Here is an 18,738-nt window from a genome sequence, read left to right as displayed (position 1 = left end):
ATATTATGCAATTAAAATTCCATTTAACAAAAATGGTGTAAAATTTGTTCATCCATAAAAAGCTCTTTTGACTAATCCGAATAAAATCTTTTCTGTTTTGTATTCGGGGTTCTCGCTTTAATTAACTTCAATTTACACAAGGCATCTATTTGAATTTGAAATGCAAATTAAATCTTTTAATTAGGTTATATTATATTTTCAACGGTGGCTGCTGAAAACACAATATTTCATACTTTGTATGCTCAATCTGTTCAATTAATTTATACGCAAACATTGTGCTCGAATATCTGGATATTTTATCGCTCAAATAAAATCAAATAATACAATTGTGGGGGGATGTTTCAATAATCGAACAATGTATGAAATAAAGTTAACACAGATTTTTATTGCTTGGTAAGATTAGTTTTGAGCATTTTATGTAGTGTTTTTCTGTGTACCCATTATCCAATCTTCCATATAATCTCACTCACCCATCAAATATTATCCCCGCAAAGTGATGTCCAAAGCCGCATACGAACTACCTACTGCCACATTGCAATCTAGCCACGCTATTTGTTGCTAGAACTTCCTGTTTTGTTCTTAAACTCGCTCAGATACACGGATATTATAGCCTTAATCTTGTTCCAAGCACATTGTCACTACCAACTGCTCAAGTTTCAGCTTCAGGAAGTGGGGCTGAATTTGCTTTTAATTCTCCATTTCATTAAGGGGAAATTAGCGAAAGTTAGCGGAAACGTCACAATTTGTTAATTTCAAGTAAGCATGTAAAGTTTAAACATTTCATATATGTTCCTTTGCAGAGGCCAAATTGAAACGTTTTGTTTTTCAGCTATCAACAAGTCTGCTGAGAAATTCTTTAAGTAAAACACGTGCCTCTGAAAGGAAGTTTTACTTATTTTCTATTGTTTTAACTGAGACTATCTATTTCAACTCCAAAGATAAAAGTTTTTATTGGGCCAACTTATCGAAGTCTTAGTTGGAGACTTTCTTTTCTCTTTACATGAACTTCTAGTAATTGAAGACCTTGGCCTTAAAGTTAATAAAGTATGTAATTTATATCATATTGCAAAACTTTGGGGAAACTCTTACTTGACCTTGCGCCAGAAGTTTGTATGTTTGCCCTAATAGGTTTGGGTTTGAAAATTTGAAGGGCATATTATAAAGGGTCTACATTACATTATGAAAACGGTTTTGATGCTTTTAGCGATTTTATTTTATAATCATTATTTCAAACAATTTATAACATATACATAAAACCGAAGTTTAGAAGAAATACAGAGAGTACGATACTTAGTGATATTTATAAGTACATAGTAGCATGAACAACGATAATATTACCCGTAGACAAATTATATGCTAGACCATCAATAACAGTGATTTGATACAGTTAATTTTATCAATACACTTATCCCGGAAAGTGGACATTCGGAAAAACCTCTCATTTAGGTATAGGTGATTGTTGCGATACTATGAAAATCTGATCTGCTGTTACAAAAATAATACATGCACTACATAAAGTAAAAAATATAATTTCAGTATACATGGTCTTGTATATGAGCTAAAACATTTTTAATTTATCAATACATTTTCAAAATTAAAAGAAAACAATATGTTTCATGACTATGTCTTTTCAACGTCCAGAACTTGATTTAAGAGATTTTTGTCACTTTTCCTTCAAAAATTTGTATTGTATTTCAGAATTTACATCATATTAAATTGTGTCAAAACTGCTTGCGTCAAAATGATGGTTTCGGTTTCATTCAAGTTTTTCCATCAGTCATCCTCTAGATTCGTACAGAATGGATTTTTGCAAATTTTAGAAGGCAACAGTGACAATATTTTAGGGAAAGTATTATCATCAAAAATATATTTATATATATGCATTAACTCTCATTTTGAATATTTTGACTTTGCGTTTTCTTTTAACAATGCAAGAACTTGTTTTTTCGCAAATGTTGGCATATTTTTAATGATTAATGTATGCATGTCAAACAAGCCAACGAGCTAAGACTTACCCAGCCAATGTGAAGCTAATAGTATTACTTAAATTGAGTGTTCGCTTTTTTTACTTTCAGATCATTAGCTAAAACGAGATGCTTTTGAGGGAAAGAACATATTTTGACTTAAGGTCTATGGAAAATAAAAGATACATTAGAGGAGTTCAGCAAATTCATGCAACTAGCAATTCATTTTGAGAAGAAAGTCGCTTTTTATAAATCAGCAATGGATGCTAAGCACTCGTGTTCAATTAGTGGAAATATGCTAAGAAATAATAATTAAAACTGCAAAGTGAAAACAATTTATATTTGAGGTAATATATAAAAATAATATTTTACAATGAAAATAATTTGCTATTCAGTGTGAAAATCGAAGAAAACATCTGCACCAATTACTGATCAAGTTTCGGGCCAAGTTGAGAAACATTTCGTTAAAAATATGCCATAGGTATTGCCACAAACTTCATAAATGGTAACTTAAACAGCCTGATTTACAAACATAACGTATACATTGAACATTAACCGAGATAACAAATAATCGATACTTTACAAATTATGGCTCGTGATTCTCAAGGCATTTTCATTAAATTGTATCAATTAATTATCGTATAGATTTAGTGCAGCTTTTGCCAACGAAAAATGTGAATGAAAACGCTTTAAGACGCAATAGCAAATTGTACGTTTAAAACTTACCTAAAACAAATACACAACTATACAAAAGCGCAATGGAAGAACATTTCTTTGAATTATTATATTACACACCCTTTAGTCTTGCGTTTCATATGAAACACCTCGTAAATATGAAAGTATTATTATATTTTCTATACTATACCCTTTTATGGATGACCGTGAACATTTACAGGTATTGAAGCGTTGTATTTCCGAAATGTTTCAGTTCTAAATAAATACCTTTATATGTTCGAGTAGATATTTACTTAGCGATGCGTTTGTTGGCAATTTTCTGGCTGATGTTCAAAAACAATGGTCTATGTGCCAAAAACAGCATATTCAGCAGTAGAAGTTTAAACGGTTTTTGCTGTAAAACTAAGCTGGAGTCGTAAATTTAGTTTAACAGAACAATTCTAGGAAGTGAAAGTATAAAGAAACACAAATGAAAACTAATGCAATACAGTGATTTGCCGCCTCAGTAAGAGCCTAAGACCGGGCTTAGTTCGGGTACTTATTTTAGTTTATTGGAATTCTTTAAAATTAAAAAGTTGTCTATGTTTTATTTTGGGAAAAGAAAAACATGTCTAGGAAGCATTTAATACCAGTATAAACAAGGCAAACGCTCATTGATTCGGAAGATTGGAGTTCTTGTGAGGTTTTGAAATGCGGAAAACTTTTAAGGAAAATAAAAGCAGCTTTTGCCGCAGCTTGTCCTACAGAAGGCTCAAAATTTGCGGGATATGTTGGATCATATCCCCTTCGCGAATATTCTTTATTACACTGCCACCCAAAAGGGCAAAACAGCCAAAAGCGGAACACAACTGCAAAATGAATTAAAATTTGGATAAAGACCCTTTTTCGCCGAGCATTGACATAACATCTAAAAATAGCCTTTTTTATAACGTATTTTATTTCCATTGCGATATTTTAGGTATTTTTTCACCAAATGAACAATAATTCTTTCACGTTGAAATCATTAGCACTTGGAAATAACGCACTTCAATGAGTGATATCAGCTATAATTTGTTATAGTAAATGGGCATTAGAAAAGTTTTGACTGGCAACAAACAAAACTTGTCGAGCATATATTAATTCAAGAATTATTTAATTTTATTTAACCATTGATTAGTTATATTTTTATTGAGGCGCTTGTCGATATAAATTTCGGAGTTTTGTTGATACTAGCAAATCGTGCTTTTCACATTATTTTACTGCAGAAGAACGCGACAAACATTCTCAGAAGGCCGTAAAAACGCCCTAGGATTGCAGGAAAATATGTTATAAAACTCGGAACTTCAACGATAAAAGCGGTTTAAAAGGAAGTGTTTTATTTTCCACATGGGACTTTACCTTCGTTGAAATTTTCAGTCTAAGATGGGAATTTTGTATGTCACTGTTTGCTGTTCCTTTTATATACGTTTCTAACAAGATTAATATGTTTACAATATCCATACGGTCAAACAGTTTTCTTTATTGCCAGCACGTTCCATCGGCTAATTAAAAAAATATATTTTGTGAATTTTGAGTTTGACTTAAACATCCACAGAAAATGTTTTACAAACAAATACCTAAATATACGTATTTATATATATTTAAAATTACGTTAAACGTATTTAAGGAGGGCTTCTATTTGTTTAATTTTGGACACTTATAGAATGGGCACTTTGAGATGCTTTATAAGGTTGAATGGATTTTCTCCTTCTGAAAATGTTAACTCAATAAAACGACACTAATTGTATTTTATTCAGTGGCATTAATCATTTTCAATGCGAATGAAGGCTTAAAAAAACTTATAATGAAATTCCATTTACTGTACCTTCTTTTACAATAATTCAGTCTTTTCATTGTGGTTCGTAAAACTCCGACGTACAAAGAGTGAAATTCTTGTCAAAGTTATGAAACCAAATCAAATAAAAACATGTTCATACCCCTTAGAGTGTTGCCCTAAAACTCTCAACAGTGGGTATATAAAAAATAGAAAAACATTTAAAAAATAACTATTGAGGAAGTATTAAGCCCATTTGTATATTTTACATTTTATAAAAATACTTAGACATAAACAATGTGGGGTCTATCCCTATGATCATTGAGTTGTTCATAAATGTTTCCATTACCATTACAATGTTGGGAATATGGGTCCCACATTGGCATGGACCTGTTATGGAGTAATATGGGTGGCATTATATACCTTTCCACATTATTCGAATCATGATTTGGTAACGATTTTCGAGGTGGAGGGAGCGGAGGTGCGTTGTAACTAGTTTGTATTATTTTAGGCATCTCCTTGTCCAACCTGTTGTTGGTTTTCTTCTTTGGAATAAAGAAGAAAACCCCTATTACAATACCTAATATAAAGAGAATGGTTAAAACGACGGACATTATAGCCATCCAGCTCATTGAGCAGTCCATTTGTCGTTGGCTCGCACTCACTAATTTCTTATTGTAAAGTTCTTCTGGAGTTTCGCAAATAACATCATTCACATCTAATTTAAGCTCGATGGTTCTTTTTATAAGCAATAGAGAACCGTCAATGGATTTGCGACTGTAACTTGCATTTCCTCCGTTTTCGATCTCGTTTTCCCGAAGGATCTTCCAAAGCCATCCCATAGAGCAATTACAGTCTAAAGGGTTTCCACCCACCCTTAATTCTTCCAACTGATCCAAAGGAAAATGCGTAGCCACGAGGAATTTGATGGCATTGTATCTTATAGATATGTAACGCAGCTTAGGGTTTCCATGAAATAATCTTGTTGGAATAGTTTTGATTTTATAGTTGTAATCTAAATTGATTTTTTCCAAGTTTATATTGTCTACGAAAGTTCGAGCATCCATTCCTTCCAACACTTCCAGTCGAGTAAGCATTAAATACTTCAAATGAAATAAACCTCGGAATGCCACAGCTGGTAGGTAATTAAATTTATTGCCACTTAACTTAAGATTTACAAGTTTAGGTAGTTTAGCAAGTTGTACAGTCGGCAGAACTGTCAAATTGTTGTCGCTTAAATCTAAATGATCCAAATTAGGCATAGTATCAAGTCCTTTCGGTTGAATATCTTGAATTAAATTTTGAACTAATACTAAAGTTTGTAATTCATGCAGGTTTGGCACTTTTTCATCTTCAATCATTTCAATTAAGTTCCTTGCCATCGACAATACCTTTAAATGTATTAAATCTGACAATTCGGCTGAAATTTCTATAAAAGAATTATCATCTAAGTATAAAGCTTGCAAATTTGGGATGACTTTGAATGTCCCTTCTTCAAAATAGTCTAGCTGATTGCCATTCATTTTCAAAATTGTTAGATTATGTAAGTCTTTAAAAGCATTAGCTCCAATCGATTCCAATTGGTTATTGCTAAGATCTAATTCGGTCAGCTGAATTAAGCCTTCGAAAGTGTCTTTTCCCAATGCATCTATAAAGTTGCTGCTTAAGTTCAAAAATTTTAGCACTTTCTGAGTTTTGAAATTTCCGCTGCCGATGTTCTTAACTCTGTTTCGGGAAACATCCAAAATATACAGCTTCTCATAGAACGTGAATGTATAGTGAAGCTGGCTTATTTTGTTTTGCGATAAATCCATCACATGTAGTTCAGGGTTGAGCTGTATAGGAACCACTTCAATCCCCGCTCCTGAACAGTTGGCTCGAAGGATCTCATTTTCACATTTGCAGCCATTTGGACAGAGTACTCCTCCAGCTGAATGAATCAAGCACAGAAGACATATTATTGGTAGTAAGGTTATCCACATTGGGTGTATTTTTTCATCGTCCATTGCAGGGGGGCAGCATGGTCACTTAGACCTGAAACAAAGAACCTTGTGTTAATATTAATTTTGCCGCTCAATTTTGTATGTATTAATAAATCGTTCTGCCCTATTATGAAAACATTCAAACTTTAGGTAGCTAGTACAGGCCCATAGAAGTATAAGTGAGCAATTAATGTTATTTAGTTCAAGTAACACTGTAAATAAACAAGTTTGCATGTGGTTTCAAAACAAGTAGATCATCCCTAGTTGATGATTAATCTATCGTTGGCACTTGAAGGTTTAAATCTTGGGGACGACGCTCTGAAGTTAATGTCCCATAATTTGTCGCTTGATGCCCATGTCAAGGATAAAAAATCACACACAGTGACAAATGTACAGTTTTCTAGGTAACAATGGCCAGGTTATTAAATAAAGTGTATTCGCTAGGACCCTTTTGAACCCTTTGTAAGAGGGTAATCAGAGAAAATTACTTTGATTTCCGTCACGAATTCAATTGCTTTAGACGCCCTTAACTGCCATCATTTGCAGAAGAATTCCTCAATATTTAAATGCATTTTAGATAAACCATCGGATTGATAAAAACGTTTGCTTTATTAGTTCGGGGCAGAGATATTAATTCATTACAATTGAACTTAATGGGGGTATAAATCCCATATTCGGATGGCGCTATTCGACAGATACTATTGTCTTATTGTTCGAATAAGCTTTATATGCGCCGCTTAAAGTTGGGAATAAGCACTATATAGTTGGAAAATAAAACGGGACGATTTTGCATACGTTGTGATTTCAATAACGATCCAAATTGAACCTTGAGTTCCACAGTCAACAATAAGTTGCTGATGTTATTTGGGTTGTTAGTAGTTTGTTTTGCTTCTTCAATCAGGGCCTGTTTGTATCAATAATTATTTCGTTTCTGAGTTTTTATTCAATGAATGATAAAAATATATTATGGTGAACTTTACACAATATAGAAATAAGTGTTTCACTAGGAAAGCCGTTTTCATTACTGTAACGTTTAAGTGGTCGGTTTCCTAATCTGCCCAACACGCATAAGGTTTTGTACGTTTGTATTCCTTTTATATCTTCCCCGGGATTGTTTCCAGTAATTATCTTTTAACCAGTTTCGTTGCAGCTCCATAAATGGAGCAATTGAAGACAATAGTTATAGACCCGGGTTCTCAAAGGACTTGAATACGAGGTAAAACGTGGGGCAAACTACAATTTTTCGTTTTCTACTGTTCGGCCGACGGTTTTATATTGAATTCGAACTGTTTCGTAATTCTCCGAATGTGAAGCCGAGTGAAAAATAAAGGTGAGCAAATATGCAAATGCCAAACACCAATTTTGAAATTTAGGGCTCTACTCAACCCTTGTAAACTAGGCTATACATCTACTTTGGTTTCCCGCTTAATTTCGTTTCCCTTTTCCCCACTTTTAATTGGGTCCACCCCCAACGCCAACCGACAGCGATAAAGAAAGGTAAACATTTTCGTTTCATATCTCTGACTTAGTTCGCAATAATTCTGTGTAAACAGTTGATGTAACTAGGACAGATTTAATGAAAATGCAAGTGCCGCAATTGGGAACAAGTTTACTTGGGTTAGTAAATATGCAAATGGTGGCAAATGCAATACAGGTTGTCTAAGGCAAACTGTATGGGCTAATCCTTATATGCAATAGGATAGTAAGATAAAATTATAGAAGACATGCGTCAGGCCCATAATGGCATATGCTATAGAAGCGAGAGAGGATACCAACAAGACCAAGAGGATGCTGCGAGTCACCGAAATCTCAGTACTAAGGACAATAGCCGGAAAAACAAGAAGAGATCGTCTAAGAAACATGGACATTAGACCATAAAGCGACGTACAGGATGTAGTAAGATGGGGAAGGCAGAGGAGAAGAGAATGGTACAACCACGTGAAGAGGATGACCGACGATAGACCACGCATTGTACTAGAGGGAAAACCAGCAGGGACCCGTCCTGGAAGACCACCAAAGAAATGGAGAGACAGCTGGCAGTTCACATCTCAGGAAACAATACTGAGGCAAGCACGGAATCAGCAGATCAACTAGATCTACAACAAGTAGAAGAAGAAGTTTTGCTAAACGAAACATATCAAGTTTGCTCTATTGCCCGGTAAAGTTTATTAAATGTTATTGAATGCCACTTTTCTATAGCATCAGGAAAATACATTTTTAAAATAGCACTTTTATCACAATTGCTAATGGTGCGACTTCAAGGGCCATCCAAAATGAATTGTGTATTTGCTGACAAATATATTCCGAACAATCTCCACAGCCAATTTCCAATGTATCATGTCGACGTATTGTCGATGGAAATATCTTAAAAATATGAACGAATTTTAATAAAATAGATAGCCAATATAAGTTGAAAAATGGTATGAATATTTCACGACGAACAAATAATGCAGGATATAAAACCATAACTCATTGAAACTTCTGGAAATTTAAACGTAAAACTGTTTCGTACGCTCATAAATCTCGATTTGAAAGCCTATAAAACTAAATTATGTAAATTAGTTCAATCTCTCAATTGCATCATTGTTGTTAATACATTGAAATCGCATTTATTGCTATAATTCCTAATGAAACCCCAGGGATTTATTGAATGTCTGCGGTGTTCCAATAACTAAAAATCATGCTTATCGGCAAGCGCATCGGATTTAGTATCGAAGGTTTGGTTTTCCATTTGAACACATTCGGTCACATTGTTTCAATTTGGTCAAAAAATATCGTACAGTTGCTTCATGACTAGAACTGGCTATTCAGGTTACAACAATAAATCTCAATCGATGGCAAGACTGAAAACCATACATTGTCATTAAGAGTAAATTGCCTAAGCTTAAAATCATGTTTCTCAATTAGAAAGCAATGTTTTAGCCTAGTCACCAATATTTCACATAGCGATGGTAATTTTTATTGAGCTGCACTCATGCACCTCAGTTACTCCAAATGCTAAAGCTATTAACATAATGTTAAAGTATCGTCGATTATAAAACTGTATTCTTGCTTCGTACATGCAGACAGGCGAAACGAAGGGAATTAAAAACCAATACAAGTCTTTCGCTGCATCCAAATCCAACTTGAAAATTTTAATTATCGGGGATTTTCACTGCAGCAATGGAAATAAAAGTTTCGCGGTCCAAATCAAAATATACTTAAAAGTAATATGTATTTAGTAAACAGACATTCTCTCATGCTTGGATGCAGTTGCAGACTAATATTATATTACTGCTATTGAATAATAAGCCCAGGGATATTTGTGAATTAATTTGGTACGATTCAGCTGCTCTAAGTCAACTGCAAAGTATGAATTGCCAAACTTACTTAGATAAATAAGTTGAAAAGTTTGCGGTTCCTAGAAAGCGGGGTTATTGTGTCGAGCATGAAAAGCCTGAAATTCATTACACCTTTTCTGAGTGTGTACAGCAAGCCAGCAGCCAGGTGAGCTTCGGTGAACGAAAGTATAACAATGAAGAAATAACTGGGCTTATACAAAAAATATATTCATTCTGGACATATGATTTAGCGGACAAAAAGGGCATATAAAGGAACAGTTTCCAAGTAATTTTAGTTCTGTAATATCGGGACATTGGTTTGCCACGTTTCCGATAACCACGTATTTATTTGGCAACCTTATAAATAGGAACGGAAACGATTCTCAACACGCTACTGCAATTAAATGGCTTGGATTTCAACGAAATAAAAAATTGTTTCATATTCTTTCAACCCAGAAATCTGGAAATTCCTTAGAAAGGTGAGAAAAAGATTACTTGTATTAGCCTTGGAGCGGATTTTCGTCGGAAAAATCGAAATGATGCTTTCAATAGATTCAATTTCAAGCGGGTTTTGCCCAATGCTATAAAGCAAAATCTAGTTTGTTTATTTTCAGAGGTAAAAATGGGGCATTTCGAAGCATTTCAAGTGGTATCGTAAATATGTAAGGTGTTTCAATTGCAAAATGTCAAACAGCAAAGCAAAGTGAACAATAAAAGGATATTTTCCACACGTTTTTGACTTGAAAAGTTGCCAACTTGATGAGAAAGGAAAAAGTTATGCATATATCATGGCACTACTCATAAACGTAGCGTTCGGCCCCATAAATCAGTGCTAAAGTATATTGAACAAGCGAAAATGCTTTATTAACTTATGAATGTAACATGGTTTAAATTTTTAGTTGAATAAAATCTGTTTTGCAAATAGTGCATTTATCATCTGGCAAAAACGTATATAAAATTTAAATAAAAGCCACATGCAAATCTCATTTCACAAATGAAATCTATAGTTAGGCGGAAATTTTATTATCTTCTTTACATGTCAGCGTTTTGTTAGTAAATAGAGCATGTTTGAAAAAATATACTCAATTTTTCAGCTCCAGTTGCATCATTTACGCCTGCTTTGCATTTATGCCTTATCTTCTTTCATTCCCGCTGCACTCTGCAGTAAACGTTATGATGGAAACGAAATTTGAATACGTTGGCAGCCAAGTTTCCACTTTGGAGTTTCCATGGATCAAATTTCACAAGTTTATACTTCGAATAACTGAATTATTAGTGAAGATAATCAAATTTGGCTTCCAAATGTGTATGCTTCCTTGGGTTGGCGAGGATATTTCGACGTTCTTGTAATTGAAGAAATATATAAAAGTGAACTCGAATTTACAAAGGTCTTACGGCAAAATTTACAAGCGCGTAATTTTTTAAATATTTATCTAGAGCTTTCGCTGCGGGGTGTTTTGAGCTTGAGAAAATATTTAGGGTGTACACTTCAATCCTGTGTCGAATTTTTATTACCACTTCATTAGAGAGGATGTAGTTAATTTATAACTGAGTTTCAGGATAGAGCAGGCACATAAGCAAACAAAGCAATCTTCATTTCTCAGCTGCTTTGGCCGTTCAGTTCTAAAATTAACAATACCTTTTTCCCAAAATTATCTCGATTTATGGGCCGCATCCCTCAAATGGAATTAGTGGAAGCTTCGCTATAAAACAACGATTTATCTGGAGCTTTAGTCGACTTAGCTCTTCTGCGGAGTGGCATTTATCCATCAGAGAAACTGCTTTTACATCTCGTGCCTCAGTGCCGATTTACCTTCAGCTCGTTTCGACATCGACTATTTGACGAACTTTTAGTTGTAATATATCGCTTCCTGCAGGACTTATGTATTTACATAGGTAATAATACAGTAGTTACCTGCTTTTGTGCATTCAAAATGGAGATTGGACTTTTCCCAAGTGGAATGAAATGTGAATGCACAAGGCTCCTGTGCGGGGATTTAGATATTTAAACCCGTAAAAGCTTACCTCATTAAGTCCACTCGAAGGTTGGTAAGCGCATTTAATGTATAAGTTGAGGAAGCTTGTGCATCCTCATACGTTAATAGTAAGTTTGAACAGGAGGAATAGGGTGAAATAGTGTCTGTTAGTAAAGGGAATTGAATTAAGTACCTAATTGCTTCTGTTTCTTTGACTGTCAGTCCAAAACGATACTGATTTGTGAGTGTAAAAGAACTAATAAGTAGTTAAATAATTCTCGGGTCATATAATAGGACAATAAACCAATTATGTCTGTTAGATGTCATTTAGAAGAAAAAGCCCTTCACCAATTTCAGCTTAACAATGTCCAAACCAGACTTCACAGCAAAAATAAGTCTCGTGGTTTAATAACGCTTCTCGAGGATTCTTTGGAATTGTCTCGTATAGTTGAAATTTCCTGAATGCTTCTGGAGATATTCCGAAATGTCTGGAACGTCTGAATGCTTTTTTGTGACCACAAAGCCATTTGCCTTACAAATATTTTATTGTAACATTCCGCTACAAGTCTCAAATACAAAAATACCCACATTTATTCTAAACTTAATTGCTAAAGCCTTTCAAAACTTGAAGGCGCTTTGACTGGAAACATTTAAATGAAACAATGCAAGGTATTGAACATTTCTGGCAAATGAGAAATTCTTTATCTCTGTTTCACAAATTTACCCAGAACGTTGAAGGTAAGTATTGATTTGATCGCTTTTGGCTTCAATTGGATAACATTTATCTGTGCACGCCAGCTTTGTCCAACATTGCTAACAATGTAGATTTGTAAAAAAGCTAAGTCGATTGTCCAGCTAAAGCTGCAGACAAATGGGGGTTTTATAGAGGTGCTTCCGGTAATCCGTTTGAGGGATTTGCTCAATAAATCGAGATAATTGTTATCAGAAAGGATTGCCTGTTAATTTTGAAATATGAAGTCAGTTTTTTACATACAGGGAGTCCCAGAAGTAATGCCGAAATTCATTTCAAATTCAGTGGACTGTTTTTGAAAGTAAGCTCGGATCGGTCAACTTTATTAATAAAATAATTAGCTATAAAAGTTTTTTTATCGCTTTGGGTGTTGTCAATCCGTAACATTTTGGCACACATTTTGAAAATTTAATTTTACTGTTGATCTGTTTTACTTTTTTAAATAAATCAGTCCTTTTCAGGACTACAGAAATTTGAAAACAATCGTCGCGATTAATTATTGAAAGCTCCAATCCTGAATTTCTTGGTCACTGTTGAGTTTAAGTATAGCACATATGGCCTGAATCAAACTTTTTATGAACAGACCATTTGAAACAAACAAGTTGATGGTCGTATCTTATTTTTGTACCACTCTGTATCAATAAATTTGGTTAAAAAATAATCGCATTTTCAAAAAATTGATGAGTGTGCTCAATCCTAAATGAGTTTAGACTTTATTTCTCACTGGGGACTCACTGTATATCGGCAACGACCATATATTAATAAAGGTATGTCCATTATAAATATTCACCAATCATTTATCCGACTAATATTCCTTTGATTTGAGCAAATGTTTATTCATCTTGTTTACATTAAAGGAGCACCGGCATTATAACATAAACAATTTCCCCCCCTGCTGAAAACCATTTCATTCCGTACGGCCATTGGTATGAAATTAAAATTATACAGTTTTATGGAGGAATTTACCCAGTTTTCAAATAAAATATAATCGGGATTGAATATTTGTGACATTTAAGTGCTTAAGTGTGGTTTTTCGCGATTTCTTCAGCGGTTGAGGCCTTTGGGCTATGACCATCAACTATGGGGATTTAGAACTCTACAGCTGTAAAGGTAGGTGCTATTTTATATCTTGATCGCTCCACAGGGGTGTTCAATTAGACATTCCCATCTAACCAGTTAATCCCCTTTTATACCCCGAACGTGTACTATTATTGTTGGGATAAATAAGTAAATAATTTGGGACATTCAAGGATGCTTAGTTAGAATGGTGGTTTGCAAAAAGCGTTCTTTTCCCAAACGAAAGTATTTCCACGCGACCTAGTTTTGATGAATAATTAAATATACACGGTGTCCGCATACGGCAGCTCCTTTCTGGAATATTATATGGATCCTGTATCAGCCAGGGCCGGTTAAATTGCTTCTGAATAATTAACACTATTTTCTGACACTTAGTTTCCTTAATCTCAAGTAATTTGAAAACAAATAAGCTGCTTTTTTTCATCTACGCTTATTTGCATATATAGGCGTTGAAATTGGGCATTTACTGGCACCGGCAAGTGATTATTACTGTTCCCAATGAAGCTGCAGAAAAAAGTAGATACTTTCATCTTAGTTAGTGTGTTGAATACTCATCGGTTGCAAAAAAAGTCCGGTAAATTACTACCATTTGCTACAATTTGCTGGTAATGCTATGAATTACTCAACTTTTAAAGAACCATTTATTTTGATGCTGAACAAAATGGAGTTTTAAAAGTTACGAAATTTTTATTACTTCTAGAAACATTAAAAAACTCAGTTTACTCAAATAATTTTAATTTTTCTCTCAGCTTATTTAGAGGGATATGTTAAAATAGTTGGCGCAGACTTAGAACACTTTTTAACTGTCCACAAGATTATAATAATAAGGCCACATACTATTTTTTTCGGTTTCAGAAATATGAATTATTATCTTTGAACTTGAAAAAAAACTTTTTTGTGTCCTTGGGTGACGTGTGGGCGGCAAAATAGGTTGATTGCCTTGACGAGATTTAAATCCCACAGCAGCTCGGTTCTCAGTAAAGCTTTAATACAGCTGTAATCTGCTAATAATATCTTATAAGACCCTAGATTCATACGATTCCTATTTCCTTGGCAAAATTAAAGGATTATCGGATCTTTTGGGGTGTCTCACCCCACTAAAATCTCAGCTGAGTGGTAACAATTCTATCAGACCGATTTGTTCAGGCAATCGATTGCTGAAAAGTGAAGAAATCTAATAGCGTGATGAAAAACTCAGTCATTCTGAGGCTTTTAGCGGGTTTTACAACCAACTAATTACATTATTCGCTTCATTCATATGAAAATGATGTTGTAGAGCTCGAGGCATTTTGAAATAATTTTCATTTTTTCAAAAAATCGACCTGTACCCCTAATGAAATTTTCTGTCGAAAATAAAAATTTTACATGCGTGGTTTTGACGTTTAATGGACTGTTTCCGATCTAAGAATGTCTCCAATGTGCATATATAAAGTGTTTGGATGCGTAATAAGGAATATATCGTCGGTTAAAGATCTTGACCGCTCAAAAACTACTTAACTGGGCCGAAAATGTCGATTATTTTGGATCTGTGGCTTTTAGCGTGTTTTTCAACCAGCATTATTCGCTCAATTCAGACGAAAATGAAGTAGAAATCTAGGCAATTTGAAACAATTTTTATTTTTTCAACAAACCGACCTCTACCCCTTATGAAATCTTCAGTCGAAAATGAAAATTTCACATGCGTGTTTTTTTTGTGCTCAATGGATTGTTTCAGATCTAAGCAACTCCCATGTGTGCATGTGCATATCTGAAGTGTTTGGATGCATAATAAGGAAGATAACGTCGGTTAAGATCGTGACCGCTTCAAAATTGCTTAGCTGGGCCGAAAATGTCGATTATTTTGGATCTGAGGCTTTTCGCGTGTTTTGCAACCAGCTAATTACATTATTAGTTCAAATTAACACGAAAATTATGTAGAACTCAAGGCATTTTGAAGCAATTTTTATTTTATGAAATTTTCGGTCAAAAATCAAAAGTTCACATGCGTGTTTTTTGCGCTCAATGGATTGTTTTATACCCCAATGTTCATATAAAAATACCAGATATAAGACGCTATTGAATGTTTTAAAATAATTTTTGTTGGAATTTGTTTTGGCAATTTCAATTATCGAACTACAAGGGTACGTGATTGGGGAGGGCACGTCTACTTGTAAGAAACAGTGCGTGTAATTAGGGTGGAGCAAAGTTAATCCCAGATAACGAGCAATAATGAATAGACAGAACAGTGATAGTAAATAGAGGGCCCCCAATCTATTCCAGAGTCAAATGAGGTGGAAAAGAAGAGACAAGCAGTTTAGGGCCTGCTAGGAAATTGGAAATTGCAAGAAATGGGAATGCTTGAAAGACAGGGAAGGAATTAACTAGCAGGTTTACCAAATAACGTGGGCGAATATGTGAAAGGTCCTTTGCCCCAGACCTTCATTCTTTAGTAATTTAACTGATCAATTCACGTTCTTTATCAAAACAATAAATCGTTGAGTTAGAAGGATCCCTCTTCATCCACTCAGTGAAATGTCCGAACCAATAAAGTGGCCACTGAAAGGTTCAAAGGTCATTTTTATTCCACTCTAGCACACATTCTTCTATACAAGCGGATAAATTTATTAGTGTGTCCTGATAGTCATTTCCTCTGCGCGGAAAGAAGGGTGAAGTGTAGTTGGAAAGAATTGCTATGGCTTTTTGCGTGATTGTAATAAAAAAACAATCGATTTAGTCGGACCGAGACAGTTATTAGCTTTTCAGAAGGAAAATGATCGCTTCATATATGGTGGAAAGTTCGTTGTGTAACATACAAATCAAGAATAAAATCTTAAGTTCTAACATCTCTGCCAAGGTAATCTCATCCTCTCTTGTTAGCAAATATCCAATTTAGTTTGCAGTAGTTTTATACCGTATCCGACATTGTTATCGATATAGAAAGCTTGGATAACAAATTGGTCTTTAAAATGCAGGAAAATTACATGAAAATTGCAGATACGTTGCTGTTCGTCAGAAAATATTATTATACCCTGCTGCTACGGCCACTAAATAGGAACAAATATCGACCACAAGAGCCACGTTATTTAGTTTTATTTTAAATTTGTCGGTATATTGCCACAATTTCAAATTAATGAATTCTATGAAATGTTCTGCTTATATATATGTTTTCAGAAAACTTTGCAGCATTGGGAACATTCGTATATAAAATCTCTAGTTCTCAGCCATCACTTCAGAGCCATTTTGTTAGCATTATATCATAGGTAATGGCTGTGAATACGACCGGGAAAAGTAACGGACCAGGTAATAAGACTAAAATATCGTAAACATCTCCGAGTATGTTAGCCAATTTTATTGTCCTAATGGATTTCGTAATGGGAGGAGAAAAAAATTAAGAAACTTATATTTCAAGTTTTTATCAACAAATACATTAGTTTGTAAACACAGTAAAAATAGTTTTTTCGCTTGGAAATATGGAAGTGCCGTTTTGAAAGCGTCCATTCATAAATATCCGTTGTTACACTTCGCTTTCGAGTTCTTTTGCGCCCTCGGGAAATAATAAGAACTGAAGCAGCAACAATTTTAATATGTGGAAGCCAACGATCGTAAATGTGGTTGAATAGATTCCACATTTTCATAAACTTTTACACAAAATTTCATATTTTCAAGCAGAACGTTTACTAAAAAGCGAATTCATATATTTGCCTAGATCACATATCTTTTGGGCTGCTGTAAATTGCATTGCAAAAGAAGTATTTTTGGAAAATTTTTGTCACTCGGTATCTTGCATATTATGTTTTCGTTTATTATTAAATAATTGCTCACATGAACTTTTATGTATTTTATGATGACCCAAACGACTTTGAGGTGATTTTAATCAGTTTCCAAAAACAAAAATGTTGCAATTGGACCGCAGTGTACTTTCAATACATTGAGAAAGTTAATCTGGAAGAAAAATCTCCTTTGTAGATAAGTTGGCTACGTTTACAATGGGTGAATGCTATACTTACGACTCGCCACTTGGGAATCAAAAGCAGCTTCGTAAATGGCAGAGTTCTGGTATATAGAGCAATAAAATATCGGGGTCTGGATCTGGACTATTCGCTCGGGTGTGGGTTTATTCGTTGTCGAGTTTACATACACGGTTAATTTATATCATTTGTTTTTGTGACCATTTTTTCACCCTCCAATGAAAATTGGGGCTTCATCTGGTTTTGTTTCAGTTCATTTAATTTCCAAACAAAAACATTTTGCATACAAGAATGATTTCGAGGCTTGGTTTGATTTCACATGAGCAATACTTGGAAAAAATGTACCTACATTATATGGATTTGGTGCGAGTTGATTTTGAGAGTTTTTAAATTAAAATACGGAATACTTTAATGCTCTACAGGGTGTCCCCTAAGCACATGATCAAAAGGATACTGCGATAGTATTTGGATCAATCAAAAGAAGACAATCTGACCTGACTTTTATTGACAAAAACTATCTGGCTCCTCTGCTATTGATGGTCAAAGTTCTTCAAAAAATTGATCTCTTTTTGAAATATCGGTAGAAAGGTACGATGTATTTTGATGAAATTCGCTGCGAATTTGTTTATATCTAAGATTCATATTTTGATGAAAGAATCGAGGGCAGCCGTTTTGGACAAGTGGTGAATTCTTGAGTGTCATGGTACAAAAAACCGTGGTGCATCAACCAAAAAAAAAAATGAGTTGATTTTATCTACCAAATAAAAAGTTCTGGTAGTTTTTGTACCACAACACTCAATAATTCACCACTTGTCCAAAACGGATAAACTCGATTGTCTCATCATAATATGAGTCTCACACACACAAAAAACATTTTTTTGAAGAACTTTGACCGTCAATAGCAGAGAACCGAGACGTTTGTTGTTAATAAAAGTTAGGTCAGATCGTCTTCTTTTGATGCAAATAATATCGCGGTACCCTTTTGATCATGTGCTTACGAAACACCCTTGTAGTAGCACTTGCAGTATTTGATACGCCACTGTTCGGCATATCCCAATATCAGGCGCATTTATATGCGAATTTGAGGAAACTTCCCAGTCTTCAATGATGGCAACTTTTGGCCATTTAATTTTGGGCTGCTATTTCCATAAAGCAGAAAAGGCCTGGACGGTATCGGACTGACACCTGAGGCTCCGAGAGATGTCCGCCAATTTAAATAAAAATGGAAGTTCTTGTGAAAATCCAAGCAGGGGT

The 18,738-nt window shown here is 34.5% G+C and overlaps 1 protein-coding gene across 2 annotated transcripts in view; it reads right to left on the bottom strand.

The window, feature by feature from the left end:
- Window positions 1–1,195: 1,195 nt before the first annotated feature.
- Window positions 1,196–18,738, bottom strand: part of LOC109532934 (insulin-like growth factor-binding protein complex acid labile subunit) — a 48,530-nt gene continuing 30,987 nt past the window's right edge. For both annotated transcript variants that reach the window (XM_048661660.1, XM_019898081.2), the window contains exon 2: window positions 1,196–6,465. In XM_048661660.1, coding sequence (XP_048517617.1) covers window positions 4,716–6,437 — 1,722 coding nt within the window. In that variant the 5' untranslated portion in view covers window positions 6,438–6,465 and the 3' untranslated portion in view covers window positions 1,196–4,715. The remainder of the gene's footprint in view (window positions 6,466–18,738) is intronic.

Source organism: Dendroctonus ponderosae, unplaced genomic scaffold, assembly GCF_020466585.1.
Source record: "Dendroctonus ponderosae isolate FM_Combo_2020 unplaced genomic scaffold, Dpon_F_20191213v2 Dpon_F_20191213_1, whole genome shotgun sequence".
NCBI classification, from domain to species: domain Eukaryota; kingdom Metazoa; phylum Arthropoda; class Insecta; order Coleoptera; family Curculionidae; genus Dendroctonus; species Dendroctonus ponderosae.
Note: the sequence above shows the minus strand (reverse complement) of the source record. Positions and strands in the feature narration are given on the sequence as shown.